This window comes from Octopus sinensis, linkage group LG2 (assembly GCF_006345805.1).
Source record: "Octopus sinensis linkage group LG2, ASM634580v1, whole genome shotgun sequence".
Taxonomy (NCBI): domain Eukaryota; kingdom Metazoa; phylum Mollusca; class Cephalopoda; order Octopoda; family Octopodidae; genus Octopus; species Octopus sinensis.
In genome coordinates, this window is record NC_042998.1 from 171,123,058 (window position 1) to 171,147,189 (window position 24,132).

Sequence of the window (24,132 nt, forward strand, 5' to 3'; positions counted from 1 at the left end):
ATTCAATCAGATTGTCAGATATCCAAAATATTAAAGGAATACATACTGACAAAACAAAAGTTCTTAGGATTATAGAATCCAATGTTTATCACACAAGGACATGGTTTACAATAACAAATTATTTACAAGCCAAAATATTACTAAATAATTTGAGAGGAAAACAAAAAAGTTGGTCTATAAGCTTCTGTTTAGATATCCGACAAACTGTAACTCCGTTTAATGCCATGGCCTATTAATCTCGAAGATTTACATTTCTGTCCTAAACAGTTATCAGTTGGAATTTTACAGCAGCACTTTTTGGATTCTAGTTGCCTACAAAAAAGGGGGAAAAAAAGGAATCAGTAAAAAGTAAACAAAAACAGACCCCAATTACCAACATATGATATAGCTTCTATCTAATTATCTGATTTACATTAATTAAAAAAAGATTCATGTAGGATATGAGAAAAGATTAGATTACATTAACTTTATGACATACACCCATACATACATCTAATATAAATGCAAAAACTAATTTCTGTGTATCAGAGACCTCCTCTTTCATTATTCAATGACACTCCCATCATTCCACATGATGTGGTGAGAGTAATAGTAGGCATAGTGGCGATGAGGGTGGTGGCAAAGACAGAGGGAAATAGAGAAAGAAATTTAGGGAGAGTTAATGTTTTATTAAAAGTAGTAGTGTTGATGGTGGCAGTGGGAATAATAATAAGAGAGAGAGGGAAATGATGTACAACTTTGTTTAACCATGCCTCCTTGACAGAAATTAGTGTGGCCAACATACTGAACACCATGGTTGTTTTATTTTTTGATTTCTTCAATAATATATGTATGTTTCAAAAGCATGGAGCCATAGAGAAATTTTTTGATGTGCTGCAAACATTACATTACCACATTATTTGGAGTGGCTTCATGTAAAGCCATCACTAAATGTGAATATTCTGCATAGGCACACACACAAATTTACATTCAATTTTCATTTACAATTCCACTTACAAGACATTGATTTGGACTGGACCTATAGAAGGCACTTGCCCAGGCTGTGGCACAGTGGTGTACCATAGCTTATTTTACATAAATCTCATCACACACTTTAGCTATAATTGTATGGATGCCCCTACATAAACCCATCCCTGATCAAGACAAATAGGGGAAAGCTAAGTAGCGCTATGTAAATAATGCCAGCATACAAAAAGAAAAAAAAACACAAGCACATCAAAACAATAATTATCACTTACAGGATAGAAGGATTCAATATACTTAGTTTGTGTTTAAATAAAAAGAAACATCACACTTACTTTGAGAGTAACCGGTTCCTAAGTTTTTCTTCATTTAATTCTTTGCAAAGTTGAGTTTTAGTTTTCATTGCTTGTGGACATAAAACTTGGCTTTTGGTGAGAGCAAATGCAGTTGGTCGATATTCCGCATTTACATGAACCATGGTCTAAGAATAGAAAATGTCAGACTTATCAAACATTTGATTTTATTATTGATGGGATAAAGCAAGCATTTGCAGCAGACATCTGAGCGGGATCACTGCCAAAGCAGCTGTCTAGCTTCTGTGCCGGTGGCACATAAAAAGCACCATTTGAGTGTGATCGTTACTAGCGCCGCTGGACTGACTCCTGTGTAGGTGGCATGTAAAAAACGCCATTTTTAAGTGTGGCCGTTGCCAGTACTGCCAGACTGGCCCTCATGCCAGTGGCACGTAAAAGCACCCACTACACTCTCGGAGTGGTTGGCATTATGAAGGGCGTCCAGCTGTAGAAACTCTGCCAGATCAGATTGGAGTCTGGTGCAGCTATCTGGTTCGCCAGTCCTCAGTCAAGTCGTCCAACCCATGATAGCATGGAAAGCGGATGTTAAATAATGATGACGATGATTATTAATATATTACATAACAGTTAGCCTAAACTGCCATCTTGCTCTCTTTGAGGACAAGATGGGAAATACAAAAGAATTAAACACTCAAGTATATATAACTTTTGTGAAGGCTAAAAGTATCAGTGATGGAACAGTTACAACTGATAATTAAAGATATTGAAAAACCAAATGATACAAAAGCACAGAGTTTTGTATAGAATTCACAGTAGAAAACAACACTTCTTTCTCACTCATGAAGATCTACAATGACTCATAAAAGTTAATGTAGAAATTTACACAAAAGCTTTTAAAGTGATTATGAAGTTGGGACTTGTTCAAAGAAGCAGGTTTTGCTATTTAGCTCCAATTCAAGCCAGTTAAGCATACTCTATCCATGGCCACCTCGTTTCTAAAACAGTATTAATTAATGTGTCCTTATCTTATTCAAGGCAAAGATGGGGGGTGGGGGTGTTAATTGCTAGAAAATAAAGTGGGAAGGGATAATATCGAGAATGAGGAATGGATTTTAAAAGGATGTGGTTCCAAGAAAAGGGGGAGATAACTTGTAGTACAAAGAGAGGAATGAAATGTGCATATTCTGATATTCTGTGGTTATATGATTATGGCAGCTGAATAGTGTAGTTAAAATGAGAGGTGAGGAAAGCTTGATGAGGACAGATTGGGTTCAGGGACAGTGCCCAGTGAGTGTTTACATATAAACGTAATGCTTGTAGGACCTCATTGAGCCAGATGGATCTTCAGAGGCAATGTGAATTGCCAATCCTCTCGGTCATTTGTTATCTCTATGAGGCTCAACATCTTGAGATCAGCCTTCACTACTTCATCCCATGTATTCATGGGTTTATCTATCCTTCAAGTTCCATCCAAATTTAGTGACTGGTACTTCTTTATAGAGCTGTTCTCATTCATATGCATCACATAAGCATACCAGCAGCCTTCCCTCTTGCACACCTGAGCACAAGACTTCAATACAAATATCAACCCTTGTCAGTAATCTAACTCTTGGACATGCAACCATCCATCAATACATACGTGGAAAACCAAAGAAAACAAAGTTTTGAAAGCAGAGCTCAAGAAGCTAAACCCCATAAAGGAGAAGGGAAAAGCTCATTGTGAAACACTGCATTAGAAAAGACCAATCCAAGTAGGGAAAATGGACATAAAAATAATGAGAAAGAGGGAGAGCAAGCAACTATGTAGCCTGATCAGGAAAACTGCAATGCTGGGCTTAGCCCAAGAATAGTCTTTGGGAGTTATTTTAATTGAAGAATATATTTAAGGTTTGAAGACAAAACCTATATTTATTTATGAGATATTGAAACAGCATGACGTTATTTAAAATTCTGCGAGTATGAGTTTGAATATTAATAGACAAGGAAAAAGTGTCTATGCTTTTTGATGTAAACTTTATTCTTGCTTTTTCTTTCTAGAATAAAACTGACGAGACAACAGATTGCCTCAGTTATTTTATAAGAGATAACGAATTTACTATGTTTCATGCAAATAAAAGGAGAACTACTTACATTTAACAGCTTATTAAATTCAGCAGAGTAATGTGATAAATATGGCAAACCATCTTCTCGAATACTGTGCCAAAGGTCACCATTCTTTGGTAAAGGACCACCACCACCCTGAAATAAAAGATGCACAAGAATAGTTACAATCCTATGATTTGAGACAATTGGTGTCGTCCTATCTCCTTCAAAACCTATTTCAAGCAAAATTATTCTCAAAGAGATTGTAAATGAGTAAACCGACCTTAATTACTAGTATTTATTCTATGAAGATTTTAAATACAAAAACTAAAAAAATCTATTAGGGATTTAATTTGATGTGTTAACTGCACCAGTTCTATATAGAATAACGGAAGATTTCATTTTCTACATTTATGTGCTGGTGGCATGTAAAAAGCACCCACTACACTCACGGAGTGGTTGGCGTTAGGAAGGGCATCCAACTGTAGAAACACTGTCAGATGAGACTGGAGCCTGGTGCAGCCTTCTGGCTTCCCAGATCCTGGTCAAACCGTCCAACCCATGCTAGCATGGAAAACGGACGTTAAACGATGATGATTTTAACACAATTTCAGAATATTGCAGTTCTTTCTTGGTTATTTTGCTATACTAGAACTGGTGCATACTTGGAAATATTTGTGACTGTGGTTACTACATAAACAATACTAAAGTGAACAGTGATAAAACACCACTGTTGCTGCTAATCCTTAAATATATTGATAATTCAACAGTTTTAAAAATAAAAGAAACATTGTTAGTACTCCTTTTCTCCTAATGGTTTGAAATTAACCATATTGCTCTACATTTGCACTCTTAACCTTTCTAGATGAAGCTACCATCAGAGAAAGAGAGAGAGACCTATCTATCTCTCACAATAGACACATTGAGTTTAGTGTTAAACTAAGTAGTACTGTATTCAAGTAAAAGATTATTGTTCTATGGAAGCATTACATTCCTGAAAATCTTGCTGTTCTAAATAATTCCATAACTCAAAACATGTAATATGGGAGCCCGATTTCCTTTTTAATGCCTTAGAAGAAAAAAAAAAACATTTTGACAATAGCATTATCTTAGATGGTGTCTCAAATATCTCCAAACATCCGTGCTAACCTTATAGATGATAGGAACTTACTGTGAGTTTTTCTTTATCACTACTAGTAGACTCATGGAAGCATTTCAGGTTACAAATACAAGCCACTTACAAAGTATCACCACTGCCTGTAGGTGTGATATGTTAACTCTGCATGGTACCTATTTATAGCTAAATAGACACAGCCATTTGAAGTTAAAATTGTGGTACTGATGACTGTATACAAACTGAATCTTTATTACTCAAACACATTTATGTTTCTAATAAAAGAATTGGAAGAACTTGTCTAAAACAGCTTTTATCAATGGGTTATGGTAATGCCACAAGGAAAGAGTTCACAACTTACCATTTCATAAGCAGTAAGTCCTAATGAGAAGATATCAGCCTTGTATAAATTCCTAAAATCTTCAGCTAAAATTTCTTTTGGGAGATAATGACAGTCTCCTTCTTCGACTCTAGGATTTGAAACTTTCGTCACATGTCCTAAATCTCCTGCAGAATACAATGTAATGGAATAATAGTCAATTGTATTATTTTATTAGAAGCAACAATCTATGAGGAACAAAAAATAAAAATAAAAACTTTGCCATTGACCAACTAAGAAAACATTACATAACTAATGCTATGAAACTAGTCACTTGGCATTTAAGGGTTAGAATAATGACCATTTCCAAGAATTTCTTCTTTTTTTTTAGGTATAAAAAAGTCAAGAGAAAGTGTAACACCCATGACTCAGCTCAGAGCCACCAAGAAGGGAGAAAGTTATCCCCTGTCCAGACAGAGACTTGGCCTGATGGTTTGCAAGAATGGACTCTATTAAAGGTATTTCAAGACCAGGTAGTGATGTTAAATCAGGCAATGGATTAAGCTCGCCATCAAAGAATAGGAACTGGCCATTTGATGAACTTCTACATTGTTTCTGTCAACCAAATTTTTCTCACAAGACTGCTTGACTTGTAAAAGACATCTTTCCAAAATGATGTAGTATGAGATTGAAAAAACTCCACATAACTGCAATAGCAAACTTCTCAAACCACAATAACTAATTGAACTAAAGTTTGTTGAATTAAATCTCCTGCTCAGAAACAAGATGGACTGTCTGGCACATTTGAAATTCATTCGCTGGTGGTCCAAAGAGTGGGGGTGACAGGGTCAGTATTCTTATTAAAAAAAAACCCCCAAACATCACATACATGACCAAGTCTCCAGTTAGCTCTACAGTTAACCAAAGCTATACTATATAATAATATAAAGTTATATACAGCATTGCCAAATTGGTTTGCAACATAAAGTTCAATTCTACTAGTAGAAAAAGTTACTTTATCATTACGTTTAAAACTAGGACACTGGAAAGAAGCACTGCTCCAGAGAGTCTCATGATTAGAAAAAAAAAAAAAGCCTAACTTTTAACAATATAATATCTACTCTGCAAAATATTTACAATAAGATTACTTTTGCTATAACTCAACAGTACCTACCTATTTTATAGGTGATTTGCGGAGAGAAATCTGGATCATCTTCGCTACATGATTCTGTCCCACTTTCAACTGTTTCTTCTTTGTGGACAAAAATATTGCCTAAAATAATAAAAAACCATTAAAATTTAAAATGTAAACAATACAAAACAGAAATTAGAATAAACTTACATGCTCATTAGTACTTTTGAGGAAGGTTGATGCTCACAGCCTATTCTAGGCAAAAGTTAGGGATAGGATAACTGGAAGAAGTTTAAGACACCTGACCACTTAAATCCACCATCATCGTTTAACGTCCGTTTTCCATGCTGGCAAGGGTTGGACGATTTGACTGGGGACTGGCAGGCCAGGAGGCCGCACAATGCTCTAATCTAATCTGGCTATGTTTCTACAGGTGGATGCCCTTCCTAATGCCAACCACTCCAAGAGAGTAGTGGGTAATTTTTACATACCACTGGCATTGAGCCCATTTGGATGGTGCTTTTATGTGCCACCGGCATGGGGAGCCTGTCAGACGGCACTGGCAACATCCACGAATGAATGGTGCTACACCTGTTCTCACTTTCGACCTGTCATCAAACATTCAAGCATGTTAAAATTGTTACCCCTACTGGGGGTAGGAGTAGGTGTTGTGAGTATAAGAATTACGGATATCGTAAAAACGTAAATTTAAGCATGATTATAAGTAAGTAAATCAATAAAGATAGATAAAGGAGAATATGAATATCAATATGTGAATGTTAGAATAAGATGGGCAGCTAAACTAGTTGCATTTGTCCTGGGAGGGAGAGAGGGAGGAGATTGCAGATATGATAGAGGATACCACCAGTGAGGGAGGGATTTTCTGGTGAGAGAAGAGAGATATGTGGAAATTGGTGGTTGCACTGTGAACAAGCAAAGGTTAATTTAGGGAGATGGCACAAAAAAATATGTAGCCAACTTGAGAGCACAAGAGGGAAGGAGAGATTTCATTTAGAAAATTACATGAAGAATTAAGGTGAAACGAAGGCTGAGAGAGAGGGAGGGAGGGAGAGAAGGAGAGAGAGGGAAAGAGAAAAGGAAGTTATATATTGAAGGGTCAATTTAAATAACTGGCTTACGAAAGTAGATATTAGTAAATAGTACACATTAAAAAGTATTAGTAAATGAATGCGTGAAAAGATAAAAAAAAACAAGAGAATATCTTAGCAATGTATAACTGGGCACCCAAGAAGCATCTATGTTGGAATGAATTGCATGAAAAACAGTGCGAATAAATATAATTTCACTTCTGAATAGCAAATAACATCAAAAGAGGAATTTATGTTTTTATAGAGCTGTACATTTTTATGCAAGTGAACTTATTGCTAGGTGCCACAACCCAACTTGTATTGTACAAGTTGGTTGCTGTTGAGGTTAAAGATGGACAGGATGTCTATTTCAGGAGCCAGTTCTGAGAGAGAAAAGACTGAGGAGTGTGTAGATTAGAAACTGAGACCCTGTGAGATGAGTGAAGTGGTGAGTACAAGAAGGAGCAAAAGTTAAAAGAGTATCAGAATGGTATCAGTATAAAGAGTTGAGAAAGGATACAGAGTAAAGTGACTGATGGTTACAAAATGTGGATAGCTGAAAGGACAGCATTGAGTGAAGGAATGGAGAAAAGATGCTCTCTTCCTGAGGTGTGTGATGCTGAATATTATCTCTGTAAAGAAATCATAAAGAATCTCATACATACCTGGTTTTATGTCAAGGTGGACTAAACCTTTAGAATGTATGTATTTAAGTCCATTAGCAATTTGAAATATGATGTGTTTTAAGTTTCTTTGTGATGCTGGTTTCTGAACAGCTTCTGCTAAATTGCCACCTAAAGAAAAGATAAAATTAATTTGTACTTACTGTTTTTCTTTAAACAGATCAATAAAAAAAAATATATATATAATAAAATAAACTGAAGTATTCTTGGCTAAAATGCATGTTTATCTCAATACAAAGAAACAATGCTCTCATTTTCCAAAGAAAGAAAAATGAAGTGTGGTAAATAAAGGTGCTATACTGTTCCTAGATGATGCTTGAATTCAAACATTTCACCTGCTATTATGTAGCTACTGTGGGTATGATTCATAATTACTTGTCCTACAATATCAATCTGACAAGTATCATACTTCAAAGTTGTCTTTGCATGGAAAAGAATGGAAGGAAAGCAATAAAATGTTCTTAGCCCCAGGCAAGCCTTGCTCAACAAACCTATGAATAAAGGTATTCCAACGGTGACTATGTTGCCTTTTTGTTTTCAGATATATCAAGGGCTATTCAACATGTCCTTTTGTTAAGACCTCAAGATGTGATTCAATGGTAGTTTGGCTGCTAACTAAAGCATGTTAAGACACTACAAAAAGCTCCCTCAGACTGTAAATAGCAGGTAGTTTATGACACTCAGTGATGCCTATTATTAGTGATGTCTTTTAATGAGACAATATTGTGGTTTAAATGGGATGAAGGAATCTCCATCAACCAACTGCTATATTTATGAAATGAAACTAGCATCCACTTACCATTGCAAAATTCATTTTGTATATACATATGGTCATCTTCTGCCCAAGCTGAATAGTAGCGTACAACATGGCGATGCTGTCCTAACACTGCATGTGCATAAACTTCATTCAAAGCAACACGTCTGTACAAAAAAATAAGTAGGAGATTAGCATATATAGCTTTATATTTAACCTTCAGAAGAAATAAAAACTAACTTGTTAGGAAAACTAATTACTGAAATGAATGGGTCAAAGGTGCTAGAGGCAGAGAGAATGTTTTGTAAATATAATGAAAACGTCTCTGAAACCAGAAGAGCTTTGAAAAACAAAAAAACTGAGTAATCAGTTTTATTGATGAAAGAGATAAATCATAATACTCTTATAGCAAGTACCAGTCTCAGATGATCTAATACCAATTCTGAACAACTAGATGAAGTGAAAAGAACATAAAATAATTCTTAGAAATACAAGGGAACACTGGCAGCAGGTTTGAACACACAAGCTGCAAGCAAACAGTCCAATATATTATCCACTTGACCATTTAGTCTCGATAAAACTTGATATTTATAAGGCAAGGGGTAGATATAAACAACTATATTTTAGGCTGAAAAGCCAGCATTATCAAATTATTAATTTGGACAACAGTGGCAACACAAATATAGTCATAGTATTAAGACTATTGTCCTCTGCCTAGCCAGGCAAAGCCAGAATGGCAGAGAAGGCTCATCAAACCAGTATGATCACAAACTCAAATTCACAGCCTCTACGTAATTGTTGGTGGAGAGAACATGCTGAGAACTTTGGCTAGCAGTGGACTGAGCATAGGCAAACCAATCCAATCCAATCCAATCCAAGGTTATTGTAGTTATGCTCTTATACAAGGTATATAACTCTTAGCTTCAACTTAAGACTGCCAAAATCACCCACAAAATTTCCATAAAATGAATTTTGTTAGTTTAATATAAGAATTTAGAAATATTGAATTTCTAAATGTCTCAGAGAGACATGAGCAGTGGTGGAGCGAAAGAGTGGTTGTATACTGTCAACATAATGTGACTGTCCTGTAAAGGGAATTACACCACCGCTATTTAGCCCTAGGAAGCATCAACGCTTCCTGTCGACTTTGACACATTTCCTGTGTCCATATATTTGCGAAGGGGAGGCAAGCACCCCCATTGCAAATATAAGGACACAAGAAATATAAAAATATTTTCATGAAAATTGTATTCCAAACATCACTTTAATACTTCAAACAACAATGTCCTTAAATTTTGCAGACTGTCCACCTGACCAGTGAGATGATGGTTGATGATCAACTTGAACATCTGTAAGTCAATGTCTACAGTAAAAAAGAAAAAGTGCAGAAGGACCTCCATAGGGTTGCATTTCTGAGAAAGGACTCACAATAATTATCTTTTATATAAATTTGTTTGTGAAAAGCTAATTGTCTTTGTTTAAAAAAAATTACAACAAATTATTTCAGCAGTTATTCATAACAATGATTAATTCGAACACTTACTCATATTGACTGCCAGCAACTGGCATCTTGGACTTTTTAATTGCATATATACAACCATCAAGTCTGTTAACACATTTGTAGGCACTACCAAATTCTCCATCACCGAGTTTACAAACTTCAAAAAACTCTTCTTTATATCTTGAAGTACTAATTTCACGCAAAGCCAATTTCTAAGGAGGTAAAAATAGAAAAGCAATTGAAAAATTGTAACAAATAAGCTGAATGCATTCAACAATGCTTAATGCCACAAATACAAATGAAAGGTATTTTGGAAAGTATGACCTTACCTTTGGTTGAGGACAGTCGATTTCTTCCACAACATTCAAAATGTCACAATATCTGAAAAAAGTTTGAAGACAATTGTTTGTTAAAAATAGCAAGTTACTTGTAAAATAATAACTAAATAATTTTTCCTAAAATTTATTAATTTTCTTCAAAATCTAACAGTCCCCACCCCATTTTCACATTTGCTTTATGGTACCAAATATGGCAATTGAATTTTATTCCAAGTTAAAATACATGCTAGTCTTAATACTAATATGTGGAATATCTCTAAAGATTTTAATAAATAGTTCATAAATGCTCGACAATATCAATATTGGGATTTTAAAATTTTAAGTGATAATTCTACAAAAAAAATTTACCATAACCCTAATGTAATTATTTTAGTTTGCAATCATATTGTACACTCAACTTAATTTTTTTTTAAACAACTTCATTTAAAATCACCATTATTTTAAAAATTGATACACATCAACTGTATACTAAGATATGGTCAGTAAAGAGAGAGCTAATTTGGGACAGTAGAAAAAAGTATTGATGACTGAATCAATTGTACAGCATATGGTATTCTAATTCCATATTTCCAAGTTCAATTGATGCTACATCTAACTTTGATTTATACATTTTCAAGATTAATAAAACAAGTAATTTGTAGTGTAACTGACACTGAATTAATCAATTATTTGGGCCAGATTAAAAGGTTATTGCTGATGGATACCTTGTGAAACACCAGAGACTGCATCCAAAAGAAAGACTGATTAGCAAAGATTTGACCACTAAGCAGATATAAACTATGCCTGAATAAAGACAAGATATTACTGCCTGGAATACTTTTGATCAAAGGTCTGTTCAATCAGGGGCTAAACAAAAATAACCATTAACTTACAGATACATAGCTTCTACTTTCTGACTATTATTGTAACTTAAACAGCATCTTGTTACTACTCTGCATACCTTTTCTTCTATTGCCACCTTTACTATATCTCATCTCTCACACTAAACACTTTCCTCAGTCCTTTGCCACTCAAGGATTGCAAATCTTTGGAATTTCCCCTCTGCTAACACTGGGCAATGTTTACAAAAGCAGTACAACACAAAGCTCTGAATAAAGAATCAGTAAATGAAAATGGCCTCGCTAATGTTTTCGATAAACCATATTTACAATGAGAACATTTTCAGTTGGTGACAGTGAGATAAATTTTCTTCTTTTAATTTTTTTACATTGTGCTATGGTTAGCTTGTTTTACTTAAGACATTTCAATTGACTGTATCAGCGTATTGTTTTAAGCTTTAACTTTTTGACATATAGGAATATAATAAAATACATTAAAAAGATACAATAATCATCAAAAATAACGTTCACTTTTACATGGCAGTCAAATCAGTACCAATAAATTATTTACATTTGACGAATATTTGGCCTCATCTTTGTTGTCAACATGGTTTGGTTGATATGCCCTCCAGCTTTCATCAGGTGTCTTGGGGAAATTTCAAACCTGGGTTCTCATTCTTAAGGTATTTTTCGATATTATTATTCAGGTCACTGCCTGGAATCGAACTTGGAATGCTGGGGTTAATAGCCCATGCTCTTAACCACTACGCCAAGACATCTGATGAAGGCTGGAGGGTATATCAGCCGAAATGTTAACAACAAACAAAATGAGGAGAAATATCCATCAAATGTAATAATGTACATAATTCCTCATCTCTTAAATATAGAACTGTAGTGCTGATAAAGTTTTGCATTGTCAATGGGCTTTTTGTTAAAATCCATGAAGAATACCAACTTATCTGCTGCTCAACATGCTAGAGTTAATAACTAAATCTCATTGAAATGATTTTGCAAAGTAATATTTAAACCTCTCTTGAGAAAATTTGTATATCATCCATTCTTTACAACAAAATTTATTTACATTGAAGAATAATGACAATTGGAATTTAATAGTTATTTCGAGTATATTAGATAATGAGGAAGTTGGAGTTTTTGATTTGTGACTGAGAAATTATGTTGGGCAATGCTAAGTTAAAAACAAAACAAAAAGAGAGTCTGGAATACCATTTTGTAAAATAGCTATCATTATTAAGCAGGTGTTTGGGACATTGGTGTTGGATTAGCTACTTTGTCATTTACTTCCCCAAGAAAACATAGTAAAGTGCAAGTACGGCGGCTGCATAAAGTTCGCTTCTACTAGAATTCCAGATTGACTGATGCCTTATGTTTTAACGTCATTACTAGACAACCAGTTTAGGTTTGTTTACATCCCTGTAACTTAGTGGTTCAGTATAAAAGGAGACAGAATAAGCATTAGATTTGAAGTAAAGTACTAATGTCCAACCGAATGCCTAGCAAATATCTCCAAGGTATAGTGGTGCCAGGACGGCTGTAGTTCAATGACAGAAACATGTAAAAGATAAAAATAAAATGTTATTACTATTACAAAGAACCATTAATAAAGAACAATCATGTTTGTTGCATCATGGAATGCTTTGAGTATTTTTTTTAATAGCAAGATTTCTTCTGTTAACATATTAGTTCCTATTAAAACTTTTTGGATTCTGTTATTTATGTAACATCTGTGAACTGACTTATTTAAATCTGTAGCATTTTGTTATTTTTTGTCTTATGCCATTGCGGTGAATGCATTCGATAAACACAACAAAGCTTCCATTAAAAAGGTAGCTGCTGAAGCTAAATTAATGAGACCAGTGTTATAAAAGAGTACCATGAAAATATTTAATTTTTTTTTCTAATGTTAAAATTTCTCACTACAGTTTGGTTGCATTGAGCATGTCACTCATTCCCACTCTATTTGTTTTAGTTCCCTCTGCTAGCACGACTAATATGAAACACATTGCCTTTTATGTAAGACTAGCAGGCCCCATGCCATCAAAAATGACAGCCAATTGTAGTATTTTATATATAAATATGGATAGTAAATCAAATTATTACACTTGTCAATGTTCACATACTTCCCTTGTACATGCACACACACATACTCAGAGTTGAAATGCTGTTTGATTTTTCTTTTCAAATTTTCAATTCCCCCTCCTCACCCCAAATTTTTAAAAATCTACGTCGAAAAATATGGAGATGAAGAAAATGGAAAAAAGAAAATAATTAATTTCAAATTTTCTACGAGGAAACTCTAATAAATGTGAGAGAGGTGTCCTAATGTGAACATAAGTGAGGGTCCAACCATTCTTCTTGGCAGCAGTTAAGAATATGAAGACTGTGAAAACCCCTCGTCCATCAGGAATTATTTCTAAAGTACGTGGAATATTAGGGCACGGCCTAATTTTGGTGGTGGGGTGAGGAATTTCGGAAAATTCACTGGAGTTCACTTCAATTCGTCTTAACTTTCAAGAAAATGGATATTTTTTAATGAAATTCTCTGCAAATATGGACTTTAGAAACACCCCCAAAATTTCATGAAACACATCTGATATTCGATGGGGGTCTTTTTATGTGGGTCAACAATTCACTCAATTTTTTTTTTTATCCAAATAATAACAGGCTATAGAAAGGCAAAGGATGTTCATCAAGAAGAAAGTTGACATTGTGGAGTTACTCCTTTACTTGTTTCAGTCACTTGACTGCGGCCATGCTGGAGCACCACCTTGAAGGGCTTCAGTCGAACGAAACGACCACTTATTTTTGAAGTCTAGAACTTATTCTATTGTTTTTGTTTGCCGAACCGCTAAGTTATGGATGTAAATAAACACCGCAACATCAGTTCGATATTCCACCAGAACACATGATGAAGGCTGGAGAGTACATCAGCCGAAACGTGATAACAACAAACACGAAAAGGACACCTATCTCTCCAGAATGCCCATTTGGCGATCTTTCGTTACAAGGGCGATCGAATGAATGCCGATACATACATACATATATATATAGGCAGACGTCGGAATTTCTCCGTTTTGACGGAGATTTTTCAAATTTCTTTTCACAGTGCCCTTGGAATTGATCTGGCGTATCTGTTTTACAAAAAACTTTTCTACCCTTCTCTGGAGCGATTGTGGTCAATTTTGTGGGCACTTAAAATCCAGGTATAACTACAGATTTCTGCCCCACCGACTTTGGATGATCTTAACTTTCAGAAAAATTGATATTTTTTAATGAAATTTTCTACAAATATTTGTTATATCATGTAGATTCCGAATATACAAACTCTTTTGGTGGGAGGGGAACACATGAACAAAAACCTATGAAGATTTTATTCTGAATGAACACAAACATATTATTGAATATCGTGTGGCAAGACTTCCTTTTGTACCCCCCTCTTTTCTCTGTTCATTCGCGCGAGCACACACAAACACAGAAGCCGGTCATTTTCACTTAGACAGCGGCTGGGGTAGCGAGGGGTATATGAATCAATTTTTGAGTTTCTTCCTAGAAAATTTGAAAATCATTTCCCCATATTCTTAATCTCCCTCCCACGCAGATTGGGGGGAAAAAAATTCGAAAAAAAGTTAAAATTTAAAAATTTGGGGTGGAGTTTGGAGGGGGACTGAAAAAACAATAGTTTTTTGGATATTCAGAATCGCCGTCATCGAAAACATAAGAAACCGCGGGGGGGGGGTCTCCACGCCTGTGTACTTGCAAACATTAAACCAGACAGTTTACTATTTTTATCATATTTGTGCCAATAATGCTAAACACTATATATATATATATAAAGCATGTAACATGCAAAATAAGATACAAAGACAAGAAAATTTTTTCCAATTAAATTTTGGACAGCACTCTTTAAATGGTAAACCTTCCTGGAAGTCTTCTACAAAACGTTGAACATGTAGGCATAACTTATAGTTCGATGCCAAACTCCTTCGCAACTTTGTTTCTTATAACTTTCATAATAATGATTTTGCACTAATTATGCGACGATATACACTTTTGAAGGTGAAGATAAGTTGATGACAATTTTAAAACATTTTCTTTTGAATGAATCATGCTTTGGGACTTCTATGATGTGATTGTTTACGACATAATAGGGCAAGTGCAAGAGACCGGATTTGGCCATTTTGAGTATTAAACAAGTAGAATATTTTGGCTGGATATGGCCGGTGCTAAAGGATTAAAGTTGAGAGGAAACAAAGTTGGCGATGGGAGGAGAGGAGAACAAACTAAAGTTAAGCAAGAACAACTTATAACCGTCAGCAGTCTCCGGTTTATCAGATACGCTACGATATACTGGAGTGGGAGATAGTGGTAGTAAGAGTAAGCAATAGTAGAGTGCAAAAGTAATAGTGTAGACACACACATCAAAATAGCTGTTGACCTTGACAGTGAGAATTGATTTCCAAACCAGCAGTCAACCCGGTCTCAGCCCACACGTACCTCTCTTCACCTGTTAATGTTTGAATTTTAAACCGTTGTCAAAGAGAACCATCTGGTACAGAATATACCTTTTGATATCCGAAAAGCTTTCTACTTTAAAGCGATTTAAATTAATACACTCCATCAACATTTCATACTAATTTAAGTGCCAATTACCAGATGAATAATGACAAAGCTATTTTCCTGTTATTTCCAAATCTATTTGAAATAAAGACGGTATATTTCTATAAAAATAACGAAAGGGTTTAGAGCTAAATAGCAAAATTGACATCAATAAACACGCACAATATATAAATATATAATCTTTCTTGGAACTTGTTTTATGCTATATAAAATTATAGGCCAACGATAAATGATGGATAAAACTTTACACGAGTGGCTGTGTGGTAAGTAGCTTGCTTACCAATCACATGGTTCCGGGTTCAGGCCCACTGCGTGACACGTGACACCTTAGGCAAGTGTCTTCTACTATAGCCCCGGGCCGACCAAAGCCTTGTAGGTGGGTTTGGTAGACGGAAAATGAAAGAAACCCGTCGTATATATAATCTCTCTCTCTCTCTATATATATATATATATATATGTACGTGTGTCTGTGTTTGTCCCCCCACCCAACATCGCTTGACAACTGATGTTGGTGTGTTTACGTCCCCGTAACCGATAGAATAAGTACTAGGCTTACAAAGAATAAGTCCTGGGGTCGATTTGCTCGACTAAAGAAGGTGCTCCAGCATGGCCACAGTCAAATGACTGAAACAAGTAAAAGGAACTTTTATTTTCTGTTCATCACCAACTATTAGTTATTTAGTTCTAGGTCAGCCCTGATAGAGCAGACCTATAATTATAAGCATACTATAGCCGCCGCATCTTTTAAGGCCATTCAGGATTATACTATATGAAGTGTCTTTCCTTCATTTATGACCACTGAATATGATTGAAGAGTGTGCGAGTATGCACACGCACACCGTACATACATCAGTCCATATAATAGTGTGGACTCCCTACCCGACTTTGTTTCTTCTAAACTTTTTGTAAGGAGGAGATTCGGTACATTTTCCACTCCTCCGAGTGTGTTTCTCCAAAACAATCTTTCATCATCATCATCATCATTTAACATCCGTTCTCCATGCTAGCATGGGTTGGACGGTTCGACCGGGGATCTGAGAAGCCAGAAGGCTGCACCAGGCTCCAGTCTGATCTAGCAGTGTTTCTACAGCTGGATGCCCTTCCTAACACCACTTTAAAGAGCATATTTTTTTTAATGACATCTTACAGGAAAGACGTCAGTTAAAGTATAAGATTATGTAATGTAGATGTTTGAAACAAATCTGAGGTGAAAAAAATGTTTAAAATGCTCATGTCACGGAATTTACAAGTCGAGGGTAGAATGATCCAAAACTCTTTAAAAAAGTAAAAACAAAAAAAATCCATGGGAAACGTATCTCTCAAAATTTCATTAAAAATATACATTTTTCAGAAAGTTATGAGGAAACAAAATCGAAGTGCGGAGGGGGAGGACATCAAATTGTAGTTATGTTATAAATAAACACGAAGATCGGTGATTATCTTGATATAGCGTCACAATTTCTCAAACCTTGTCTCTCAGGACGACTAGATTTGAAGCTAATTTTTCTTAAATAAGGAATTTCTCATAACATATCAAGCACAAGAGTCAATAACCCCACACCCAGAATTTACATCTACGTACGGATCTTCATTGAATATACTTGGCTGGCAAAGATCTTGAATAATGTGGACCTCCACCTCCAAACCAGACTAACAGCTTGAGATTCTTTTCATAAAAATGTATCACCCTGGGTTCCAATTAGATAAGTTTGTACAAGGATCAGACAATTGGTAACATATGACTTGAAAGGAATAGTTTCCCTTGCTGCGACTGCAGAAAAAGCAAAGGTTTTTGGAAGAACTTAATTTTGGCAGAAACTTTGTTTAATTAAGCAGATCTCTATTGCGGTGACCGCATCTAGAATTACTGCAACTTTGCTTAGATGGCAGGATGGATCAATGTTTTTAAGCTGCCAGTCAGCTCTGCATACGACGACGGTCGCCCTGCAATACTGGCAAAGAATCTGGATAGACAGATGTTCTGAAGGAAACCAAACATCTTTTCACGCTTTACAAGATCTGAAGTTAACACATTATGGTGGAGTCTTGCTTTCCGGTGATTTCAAGCAAACTCTGGCAGTTATCCCAAAAACAGCAGTTGACGAATTGAAAACATGCACACACTCCTCCGCCAATTCTAATTTGGAGAAGAGAGGAAAAATTTCATCGATCTACCAACTCGACAGTTGCTTAAGTTGTGGCGATTATTTCATCTCCGGTTGCATAATGACAATCAAGAAAAGGAAACAAACTGATTAGGAGTTTCATGACTCGAAATAAAAAATACACAAATAATCAATCGTTAGTAATCGTCAATAAAATGAAACTGAAATGTTTTTTCCTGTCAAACTCAAAGTAAATCCTTGATCCTGATCGAAGTGCTACACCGTTATTGCCGATCATTGATCCCAGAGTTGCCAGGCACCTGCACTGAACAGACTGAGTGAGTGCTCTATCATCAACAACTGCCAAACCACGACACGGTAAACCAGTGTCCATTCATTCACCCCAATGATCCAGGTGTCGCATAGAAAGTAAATATCGTGAAATGCATGGCACTTCAGACAAATCTATTAAAAACTTACTCAGAGTGTACCTGGCGTCAATAAGACATTAGTCCCGAGTTATTTACACAAAAAAACAACCTACCTGAACACGATATCTCTATATTCTTTTTTATATGTTCAGGTATGCTATTTTTATTTTTCATTATGTGGTAGATTGTGTGTAGTCATTCGATTGACTAGAAAAGGCAGCTAAAACTCCCTCATCTTAAAATGAGAAGTGGTAATATAGCCCTAGACTGGCACATATTTTACTACAGATGATCAGCAACCAAATTTTCCTTCAGTCTTACACTAGTGCTTTACACTCGAAATCAAAACAAATTATGATAACTGCCAGGTACAGAACAATTTATGTATTAAGTATATTTTGACATATAAATCACTTTGATTTGATAATCAGATTAACTGGTTGAAATCAAATTAATCCCAATCCTTAGGGGATTGTGATTAATTTGATTACAACTGTAAATCTACTTAGTTTGATGTTCACAAAGTAGAGATTAAAATACATAACTATAGTAAACAAAATCGAGTTTTCGGAACAGCTTCACACACACACATATATATATATACACATATAAGCGTAGGATTGGCAGTGTGGTAAGTAGCTTGCTTACTTCAGGGTTCAGTCCCACTGCGTGGCACCTTGGGCAAGTGTCTTCTACTATAGCCTCGGGCCAACCAAAGCCTTGTGAGTGGATTTGGTAGACGGAAACTGAAAAGAAGCCCGTCGTATATATGTATATGTCCCAACCCAACATAGCTTGACAACCGATGATGGTGTGTTTACGTCCCTGTAACTTAGCGGTTCGGCAAAAGTAACCGATAGAATAAGTACTAGGCTTACAAAGAATAAGTCCCGGGGTCGATTTGCTCGACTAAAGGCGGTGCTCCAGCATGGCCACAGTCAAATGACTGAAATAAGTAAGAGTAAATGAGCAAAGTGAATGAATATATATATATTCACATTGCTCATATATATATCCATCCATTACAATTTACTGGATTTGGTTAAAAAGAGACGAGCTTTATTTGATAACCCGTTGGTCAATCAACCGGGGCCTCATATCAGTGAGGAGGGGTGGGGTGCACAATGATGCCATCAAGAGGTAAGCCCCAAAACGACGCGCATTCTCTCCCGATGACCCTATACACTTGCTGGCATTCGGTATGCGGAGCTTTCGACTTGTAGTACCTGCATGTGCAAGTGTCGGACGTTAAATGACGATGTTTTGTAAACAACTTGCAAATGCAAGTACTACACATCCATTACACGTCATTTATAAATTCATGGTTTGTATGGTAATAATATGGGTTTCTTTAGAATAGATCAGTTTCAACATCAGTATGTATCAATTAATATTTATTTCATCGTATCAGATATGAAGCCCCAAATTATGCAAAAATTAAAACATTAAAATTTCTATTATAGTTTAGCTCCTCTCAACACTAGCATAAAACTAACTGTACTCAATGTTTTAACTTTCTCGAAGAGGCTTGCGAGTTACATGGCGACCTCTCTAGTGCTGGTGCCAAGGATAAAAACCCACTCAGTAAAGTGGTTGGAGTTAGGAAAGACATCCACTCGTTCACAGATATGATGCCAAAGCAGGCCTCTGACACATCAGATCCTGTCTGATGATCAATCTCATACAGCAAGAAGTGTCGGACGTTAAATGACGATAATGATTATGTAGGCCATAACAAACTGAGCCTAGATAATTTACAGTTATCTGATAGCTATCTCTTCGTTCTAAATCGCTATTCGTCTTTCATTTCCTGTCACTCTTACTGAAAACAAGCGAGGCGTAAAATGTTTTTGATCAATATCACAGGTTTTGCATTTGAATGTGTTTATGCCACAGGTCAGCACTGATGAAGCGGATTTCGCCAGACAACACCCCCCCCCCATTTTCATTGTATGTGGGACTAAAATATCCATTAAAAGTTAGTAGGGTTTGAGGGAGATTTGATTGTTATTTCTAGTAGGTCAAGCAACCACATAAAAGCTCAACCCTAATGATAATCATCCTGTAAAGTGGATTTAATGAAAGCACGCACTGATTGAAAAGTTGAAGCTATTCTAAGACGTAATGAAAAAGTATATCACCGTTTCTATAAAACTGGCGGAAAAGCGAAATTTGCTGATTAAGTTACATTAATGAAATCTCAAGTAGCCTTGTTAGCAAGAAAGAATCACCTAATAATGGTTATTTACTCAAAGCAATACATAGTATGCATCAATAGCAGCTGAGCATAAGAAAAGAGTGGATTCAGTATTTGCGCTATATTCAATAGTTTGAATGAGAGACGGTTTGCTTCTTTTAACAGCAGCCCATAGTAAAATATAGTTTATGACATTTAAAAATTCGCTTGACTTTGCTTATCGTTTGCTCAGAACAAAACAAAACAAGTATTAGTAATATGATGTTATCAATATGCTATTTTATCGACAATTAACCCTGTGGTTTAAATCAATTAAATAGTTAACGGTTTTTGCACAAGTAAACAAGCTAATTAGTATTCGGTAATATTTACTGTTGAAGCATACTCTGTAAACTTTTTCTCGGAGCTTACTGCAGTTTCGCATCTCTCCTTTTGATCTAGTTCTATTTTGTGGAAAGTGGATTTAATTAGTCGTGTATGTGTTTTGTTACATTTTGTATCGAGTTTTAGCATTTGTGCAGAGTTTCGGAATAAGTACTAATCTCCAGCAGTATTTTTTAAAGTACTTTGCGCTTAATATGTAATTCAACACAAATTTCCATCGAATTAACAGAAACAAGACAAAAATATCTGCCGTCTCGTGTGTGAATTTTCCGAAACTTCTCCCCCAGCCTTGGAAAAATTTTTCTGGAAGTTATGAGGCAACAAAGTCCAGTGGGACACACATGTAGAAGTATGCCAAATACCTTACGCTTCATATACAGAAATATTTTTTTAATGCTTCTTCTAAATTCATTATTTTATGGGGAGTAGATGCTCCTTTATCACACTTGAAGTAAAAAGATAATTTAAATACTTTTAACATCAAACATTTCATCAAGCCTCAATATAGAATATCCCTAGTTAAGTAATATAGCAAGGTGTCTTTATAATTGATACTGATAATATGTATGACGAAATTTAGTTAACTTCAGAAACACGAGTTATAAAATGTTATAATTAACTTGATGCAACATTGTGAGATAAATAATAAATCTATAACTACATGGAAGAAGTAAATTTCAACTTGGCAATGAGTGAGCTGTTTTCAAAATATGAGATACAAATCGGATTATGGTTAACTTTAGATTGCACACGTAGACCTTACGTTTTTGATGCCCTTAAAAACAAAACAGCAAGCCAAGTAGTAAACTAAATAATGACATATTTTACCATATGAAATTAAACGATTTTTTAAAAAACATTATTTTCCTTCGATTCTAGAACCTCTAAATTATTGTAAATTTCAGAAAATTATAAGCTCGTATACCTAATTAGCTCCTTTCATGCTTAAAAGGTTACTTAAAGAATGTGTTTTTTACTACCTTAACAAATCATAATCTTTAATAAGAAACGGAAAATGTTTTTGTTTTTAACTGAAACTAGGCATTTTTAAACAAAATCCAGGCCACATTATGGTTAGCATATTGCGAGTTGTCATTATTTTACAGAGTCTATCATTCCAAAAATGCTGTTAATCAACTAAAAAACAGCAAAATGACAGACTGAAAATTTTGAAACATTTGTACAGACATATGAAAATAAAAGTAAAAAAAAAATGAAAATACAAAAAAACAATTACTTGTCACTTTGGGATCGAGTTCGCTTCTCGCCAGATGCTCGACATGTTATGGATGTTGTAAATGGATTAATATTGGCCTCTAGCCTTTCAATTTTTTTTTTCCGAAGACATTTAACCTTGGTTCGATCACCAGCATACTTGTCCTTCTTCCTCACATTTAATAACAGAGTCTGTGGAGTGTGAGGGGTGTCGAACAATCGTAGTGCCCGAAACTTTCGATGCGGAGGAGATAGACACGACAACATTTCTGGGGGTGATTGAGTTGCAGGTGTCGACTTATGATTTAAGGGAGACATTTGCCTTGATGGTGTATCACAGCCACTGGTATCAAGTTGGGGAGTACTTAAACCACTTTCTTGACTACTGTTGAAATCGACAATAGCAGATATCTCCATTTCGGGATTAAAAGGAATTGCACCACCTGACTCAATCTTAGACCTTGTTATACGTCCGCCTGTAGTAACCGCACGTCTCCAGCGGAAGGGACTGTTGTGGCTAGTATTGAATATCTTTCTGTTGGGTGTTTGGCTTGGTAAATTTGTGGCCATAACATCATCATCTTCTTCGAGGAGGTCAGCAACAATAGCAGAGTCATTATATAGGTCAAGAGATATTCGAAGGAAAGAACGGTTATCGGCATCTTCGTGCCGTTTGTCATGCTTGGTTGGTAAGGAATCTTCCTCATCTTCATCTTCCATCATATCTTCAGCACTGCCACTACTGTTGAAGTCCAGTGTAGTTCTCAAGGCAGTACCATTTGCCCTCGAAAAACAGCGCCTAGAAACAGGTTTCCCTTGGCTGGTGAGAGGCATTGGAAAAGGTTTGGTGATCTAAAGTTAATCTATGAGGATTAATCCAAATGAGAATTATTGTACGCTATACAATAATATAAATACAAACGAAAACTTTAAAGAAATATAGTGAAAGTTCAATAACAATAAGCGACAGATCAAAATAATAGCTGATGATGTAGATGACCTTGATTAGTTAATTTGATAATCTTTTTTCTTCTTTCTCTTCAGTCAGTTGTAACATTAAGTGAAGAGATCGTCATATTTGACGAGACGACTACACGCGGTCAACTACGATTCAATAAAAATAACTTGCTTCGTTACGCACTTAGTGCTTGGAAAAAATCCCAACAGACACTGGAAACTGACAAGTGTGAAAATAGTGTTTCGAAAGCTAGTTTAGATGAGCGTAGTCAACCATGTATGATTAAAATAATTGAAACACGTTTTATAAGTATATCTTTCTATGTCAACAAGGATAACGCCTACTAATATAAGTGTTTGTATTTTGGCGGGCCGTTAGCGCCATGTGACAAATATGAACCAATCAAATCAACTGAAAATTTAAAAAAAAAACGCGAATGATTGACGTTATTTCCCCATGTTTTCAAAATATCTTGAGGTTACATTTGTTTTCGCTCGTTCAATAATTTTTCTTAATTAAATACATGAATCAAGTTTTCCAAAAACGTGTGTTTTATAATATTTGGTGTGAAAATTCAATTTAATTAATTTTTCATTTTTAATGATGTGTAATTTATAAGTTAAATTTTCTCTATTGCATCAACCTTTAAGATGCTGCAATATTAAATTATATTAAAAAAAAAAAAAGAAAAGAAAATCTAAAATCATTCATTATAAATATAAATTAGCTTCGCAATCCTATCTCTAGACGTTCACATGAGTAACACGTGTTTTCGGAAGTAAATTCCGGGTCAGGGATATACGATCTAGGGTCGACAATTCGGTAAATTTCTTTGCATCGGAAATTAATAATCGTTGATTTATTTATTATACGCCAGGATTTAAAGTTTAGATAACCTTACGATTGTAAGTTTCCATAATCTGACAGCAGAATATTTTTTTTAAACCTGTGTCGTAATTGTTGGAATAAAATTTTTAATTGCTGTTTTGTTTACACCTTAATTCTTTAATTACCATCTATAGAATATTGAAATATTAAATTATATTGTATGCTACCTATGGATGCATGCACAATATACGTGTGATGAAGGCCACAACCCTA

At 35.3% G+C, this 24,132-nt stretch overlaps 1 protein-coding gene across 1 annotated transcript; it reads right to left on the reverse strand.

The window, feature by feature from the left end:
- Window positions 1-145: 145 nt before the first annotated feature.
- On the reverse strand, window positions 146-23,388 carry LOC115232369 (wee1-like protein kinase 2). Its single transcript, XM_029802221.2, has 10 exons — window positions 22,096-23,388; window positions 10,280-10,331; window positions 9,993-10,162; window positions 8,495-8,616; window positions 7,678-7,806; window positions 5,967-6,065; window positions 4,835-4,980; window positions 3,408-3,515; window positions 1,299-1,444; window positions 146-312 (listed from the first exon to the last, which is right to left on the reverse strand). Exons 1-10 carry the CDS (start codon window positions 22,905-22,907, stop codon window positions 189-191), a joined length of 1,908 nt encoding a protein of 635 aa, XP_029658081.1. The 5' UTR covers window positions 22,908-23,388; the 3' UTR covers window positions 146-188.
- Between the last annotated feature and the right edge of the window lie 744 nt (window positions 23,389-24,132).